At 43.6% G+C, this 5,508-nt stretch overlaps 1 protein-coding gene across 1 annotated transcript; it reads left to right on the forward strand.

The window, feature by feature from the left end:
* The first annotated feature begins 208 nt into the window (after positions 1–208).
* LOC129091706 (G-protein coupled receptor 26-like) lies at positions 209–4,679 on the forward strand. The gene is made up of 3 exons (XM_054599403.1): positions 209–876; positions 1,694–1,807; positions 4,451–4,679. The coding sequence occupies exons 1-3, from the start codon at positions 209–211 to the stop codon at positions 4,677–4,679; spliced, it is 1,011 nt and encodes a 336-aa protein (XP_054455378.1).
* Positions 4,680–5,508: the final 829 nt, after the last annotated feature.

Genomic DNA, 5,508 nt, shown 5'->3' on the forward strand with positions numbered 1-5,508 from the left:
ATCCTCCTGATCATCTTTGCTGGCTTGCGGACAGAGATATGTAGTGGAGAGAAGAAGGAGAAGGAGAAGAAAAGGGGAACTCCACCGGTGGAGAGATCTGGGGATGCACGGACACGGTTATGGGTGATTAATGTCTTTCTGCAGCCGCAAAACAAGACTGGATATGCGCACAAAAAGTGGGGATTAAGTGAGTTTCGGGGCCCACAGGATGGACACTGCGGAGGTGATGCTCTCTGTGTTGGTGGTTGTGATTATCATAGTGTCGCTGCTGTCCAACGTCCTGGTGCTGATCTGCTTTCTCTACAACCCGGAGATCCGCAAGCAGGTCCCCGGTCTGTTCAACCTCAACCTCACCTTCTGCAACCTGTTGCTGACCGTGTCCAACATGCCGCTGACTTTGGTGGGACTTGTCAGTAAGGCTCAGCCGGGAGGGGACGGCTTCTGCCAGCTCGCAGGCTTCCTGGAGACCTTCCTGTCCACCAACTCGATGCTGAGCATGGCAGCTCTGAGCATCGACAGGTGGGTCGCCGTGGTGTTCCCCCTGAGGTACCACTCCAAAATGCGCCACAGGGACGCGGCTTTTGTGCTCGGGTACACTTGGGCGCACTCCATGTCCTTCTCCACCGTGGCCACCTGCTTCTCCTGGGTGGGGTACCACCGGCTCTACGCGTCCTGCACCCTGTCCAACCCGAGGGCGAGCAGTCGGACCCAGTTCGTTATCTTCACCGTCTTTTTCCACTCCTTCACCTTCCTCCTGTCTTTTATAGTGCTGTGTGTCACATACCTCAAAGTGCTTAAAGTGGCAAGGTTTCACTGTAAGCGGATCGATGTTATTACAATGCAAACTTTGGTGTTGCTGGTGGATATTCACCCCAGGTGAGCTCCTTTTTAACGTTTTATTCCTGTTTGTACTGCTCCTGCATACTACCCTACACCAATACTGTAGAAAGTCATATTTAGAGAGCCATAAGGGGATTTTAAGATTGTCCAGTTAAAAAAAAAAGAGGATTTAGAAAAAAAGAACACAGTGTACAAATCAACCCTCTCCACTCTTGTCCCCCCGGGAGCAGGGAGTGTAGTTGGAGCCATGATTCCTTTCATATTGATTTTAAAGCCTGAAATGTTGCAGTTAATGGTGCTTTGCCATCTTTGCACTGGCATGTGTCCTCAGTATTCCAAAGGGGATGCACAATCTGATTATATTTGAAATGCAATTGAGAGTGATTGCTTTACTCTGCCTCTCAGGACCAATAAATAGTCTCTCTCTCTCCCTCTCTCTCTCTCTCTCTCTCTCTCTCTCTCTCTCTCTCTCTCTCTCTCTGTGTGTGTCTGTGTGTGTGTGTTTGGTGACATTCTGTAGATTAATGTCCCAAAGGTGTGTGCTGGCGTTCCAACTCCTGCATGTCTTAACACACACTGATGACATCCACTGATTATCAATGACCTAAAGCAGTGTGTCATCATGACATCACAGCCTCAGGCTCACACACAGACTACTGGAAATTGTCATTCCTGAAGTGGGGGATCCTCACTTTTGGTTTGCATAAGTGCACCACAGCTCAGCCTCCCATATTTAACCCCTGCACAACAGAAACAAACACAGAAGTGCACCCACTCCTACTGTAGCTGTCTTTGATGATATTTCTAGAGACACTTTGCGGTCTTTCCTCAACGTGTGTCACTTGTGTTCCAGTGTTCGCCAGCGTTGCCTGGAGGAGCAGAAGAGGAGACGACAGCGAGCGTCAAGGAAGATCAGCACCTTCATCGGCACCTTCATGCTGTGCTTCGCTCCCTATGTGATCACAAGGTGAGCGACAGACCCTTGTAGGCGGGAGAGGGGACACCACGCTGGCACACTGCGACGTACGCAGCCCTTTTGTTCTGCTGGTATCCCCCAAACCTCCCTCCTCTGCTGTCAACCCCCCCCCTTACCACCACCTCCTCCTCCTTTCTGCCTCCTCTCTGCTTACTCGCCACACCGGCCGGAGTTGGAAGATGAGATTGGCTGACCTTGTGATAAGTAATATGCCTCTGCTCTGCTGTTGCTGCTGCATTAGCACTTTTCTCCTTCAAGTTCGTCGGGTGCATCAGTTAGTAAGTTGGAATCCTCCAGCATCAAATCACTGGAAAAGAGAGGATGTCACATGAGGCCTATAGGGTGTGAGAGAAATAAGTGATATACAAGTGGAGAAAAAAAAACTTTGTTTTGTAGAATCATACAAAGGACTTGATAATATGATTAAATATATTCTACATGCAGGGAGAGGAAAGAAACCTAAGAGAAAAACGTCCAAGATACATGAAGATTACATAAGACTGTAAGACGCCAAGTGTGAGTTCTCCCCAAATACATAAAAAGATTGTATTTTAATGTCTGATGTCTCTTTAACGCTTGAAACAGTTTTACAAGAAGTCCCTGATTGTTCTAGAAACTATGAGTAATAGGGACACAGTTTTCTATTGTCAGCACCTCAAAAGAAACTGAATTTCCCTCCATTCTATTTGGATTGGAGCAGACATCTCAGAGAGAGGTAGGCGTATCTCAAAACCTGGACACATAAAACAAGATCAGTCTGCATGACTGGGTAACAAATATTCAGCTAGTTATTGAGTAAATCAAATATATCTCGGCCCCGAACCCTTACCACGTACCACTTGAAAATTGAAAATGCAAACTATTTTGGGCGTATCCTTTTTTGAGTTTGATGGGCAGTGGCCTTCTTAAGTCATAGTGTAATTAACATCTGACTGTACAAGCATAGTGTAATTTTTGGTTACTAATACATTTAGGTATGTTGATTATCTTGCACACTAACTGCAAAAATAGGAGCTGTGGATGACCCTGATGAAGACAACATGCCAAAAGAGTTTTGACCTCTATACGATACCAAATACTAATCATCATAGTTAGTAAAGCACAATATATACATATTTAACAGTTTTTTATTAACAGGAAATTACCCATTATGTGCAAATTTAGATTCATCAAACTACAACTAAACATCCACAATTCATTTGAATTATTTTACATCTGTGAGAAGCTCCCTTTCCTTTGGGCATTGCATTGTGGGAGAATAGTATCCATCAGCAGAACTCTCTAAAATCCAGTGTCTGTCTGGTTTTAGTATACTTTATTTGTTACTTTTCCAGTTGGGACACACTTTATACTAAAAGCAGGCTTAACATAAGTTTTTGTATGGACACTTTGTTTTGTAATTTAGATTCACTGACTCTTTATTTAATAATTTTAACCAAATGAGAAAAAGATGAAGACGAAGATTGGATTACTGTCAAGTAGGATATGAATGAATGCTCTCTGAGTTTTATCTTGTAAATGTGTTTAATTTAAATCTTAAATGGAAGATTGGAATGGATTTTATTTTTAAATAAAACCATTTATTGAGTATTTCATCCACTCGGACAATCTGTTGTGTTATGAGTAAACTGTCAGTAATGAATGAGCATAGCAGCAATATACAAGTTCTCATTCTACAAATGACAGTTTGCTAATTACAATCTGCATATATGACGCTAAAAACTGCACTGCCTCTCTGAAGCCCATTTGTTGTCAGGGTCATCACGTGAATAGTAAAAGCCCCTCTGTGCACTGTGGCAGCTGACTTACTCGCCTGTTCGCTCTGGTGCTGTTGAGTATGTTGGCAAATGCCAGTGATGGCTACTGGCCCATATAAGGCCAGTGTTTATGTGCTGACAGAACTTGATTGTGGCCAGAGTAATCATACGGAGTGCAAGAGAAGAGGATCAGCCTTTTTCTTTTCATGTTTCATGACATCTTGTGTGGTAAAATGGTTTAATACTTGTTGTGTAAAGTTGTGTATAAGCACCAATTTTATGTCTTGACATAAACAGGCAAAGGTCATTATCTGCCCATTTAGATAAAGTATATCTGAAGCACTTAAAAGTATTTGTTTCCCCCCAGACATCTGGAAGAACTCACTGAACCTTTATGGTTTTGTGCTAAGCCCTGGGTCTAACACTGTATTAAATAACAATCAGAGTTAATTGGCTGGTTTGCACACACTCATTACTGCCTCGACATGCCTGTTTTATTCTTCCAGCTGCTCTGCCTTTCTCTTTTTCTGACATTTATGCTGCTGACTGCAAATGGGAAATGAGATATAAAGTACCGTCATGCTGTAAATCCACACACATGAGAGAACAAGGACTATACTACATGTAGTTTCACTTGACTGCTGCCTACATTTTAACTTTAACAATAACTTGAGACAGAATCTTTACACAACTGCAGTACAAAAGAACCCCCCTTCTCCCAACGCTAAAAAAAGAGTTATGCGCACAATGTGTTGCAAATGTATTTCTATTTCAGCATAACAAGCTCAGGGCATGCATGCCTTTTTCCAGCATGTTGACTTGCCTCTCCCCCTTGCTCCCCCCTCTCTCATCCTCCTCTCTTTATGCTTGCCTGCAGGATCGTGGAGTTATTTCCAGCGGTGCCTATCAACCCCCACTGGGGAATTGTCTCCAAGTGCTTGGCTTACAGCAAGGCAGCCTGCGACCCCTTTGTGTACTCCCTGCTCCGACACCAGTACAGGAAGACGTGCACCGACATCATCAACAGGCTGCTGAAGCGGAGCTCCTTGAACTCGTCCGGGCGCGGGCACGAGAACCAAGTGCACAGCATACCCACTGCAGAGTGACAGGGACCGAGGGCCGACCCGGCAACTGTCAGGGAAATATGAGGCTGATTTATCTCTGATGATGAAGAGGACTAATATTGGTTGTTCCTGTCTATGTCTGCTTGGATTTGGTCTGACAAGCCAAAAAGGAGAAATAAAGTGACTACAGACAAGGGCAAATCCTTGCACAGGAACACCACTGTGCTTGCATACTGAGTTCCTAGAAAAGCAGATCAGTGCAGTGAGCTTGAGAGGACAATAAGCAATGGCAGATTTCACTTCCACCTGGAGAGACAGATGTGCTCAAGCAAGAAGAACAACCAGTTCATATCCTCATTATGGAATCTTTCAGTCTGATATAAGATAAACTGTTATATTTTACATTACTCTGGTATATAGTCATATTATCTTTAAAAAACAAAAAGGATGGCTGTATGTTTGTTTTAGTCTGTGCAAAGTGTTTGCAAGTGGCAAATGATATGTTCACAATGTATGTAGCACTGAAAACTAGCCTAACCAAAACTTGTCGGTCCCCAAATTTTATTACAGGTGAAAACATACAGCAGACAGTGCTAGGCTCAGGTTATTTCAGACTTGATGGGGTAAAAACACCCCAAATTTAACTAAGTACTTTTATTTTTGTAGAAGTATTGCCTTTGTAGTGTAAAGGGCCAATGAAGGATAAAAATAAAGCAAGAGTATGTGTCTTTCTGTGTTTCACGTGTGTAAACACATTGCCATCGTTTTGAAGGACTTATTTACTGACCCGGCCGAGCAGAGTTTTAACTGGAAAAATAAGCCTTCAAACCGGCTGCCTTTGCTGTCATGATGACTGACATGTGCCCCTCAG

The sequence above is a fragment of the Anoplopoma fimbria genome, chromosome 5 (genome assembly GCF_027596085.1).
Source record: "Anoplopoma fimbria isolate UVic2021 breed Golden Eagle Sablefish chromosome 5, Afim_UVic_2022, whole genome shotgun sequence".
Taxonomy (NCBI): domain Eukaryota; kingdom Metazoa; phylum Chordata; class Actinopteri; order Perciformes; family Anoplopomatidae; genus Anoplopoma; species Anoplopoma fimbria.

Excerpts from the sequence above, each read along its gene's own strand:
- LOC129091706 (XM_054599403.1), top strand. The coding sequence starts at position 209 with ATGGACACTGCGGAGGTGATGCTCTCTGTGTTGGTGGTTGTGATTATC. Across the intron at positions 877-1,693 it reads CTGGTGGATATTCACCCCAG|TGTTCGCCAGCGTTGCCTGG; the intron begins GTGAGCTCCTTT and ends CTTGTGTTCCAG. Across the intron at positions 1,808-4,450 it reads GCTCCCTATGTGATCACAAG|GATCGTGGAGTTATTTCCAG; the intron begins GTGAGCGACAGA and ends GCTTGCCTGCAG.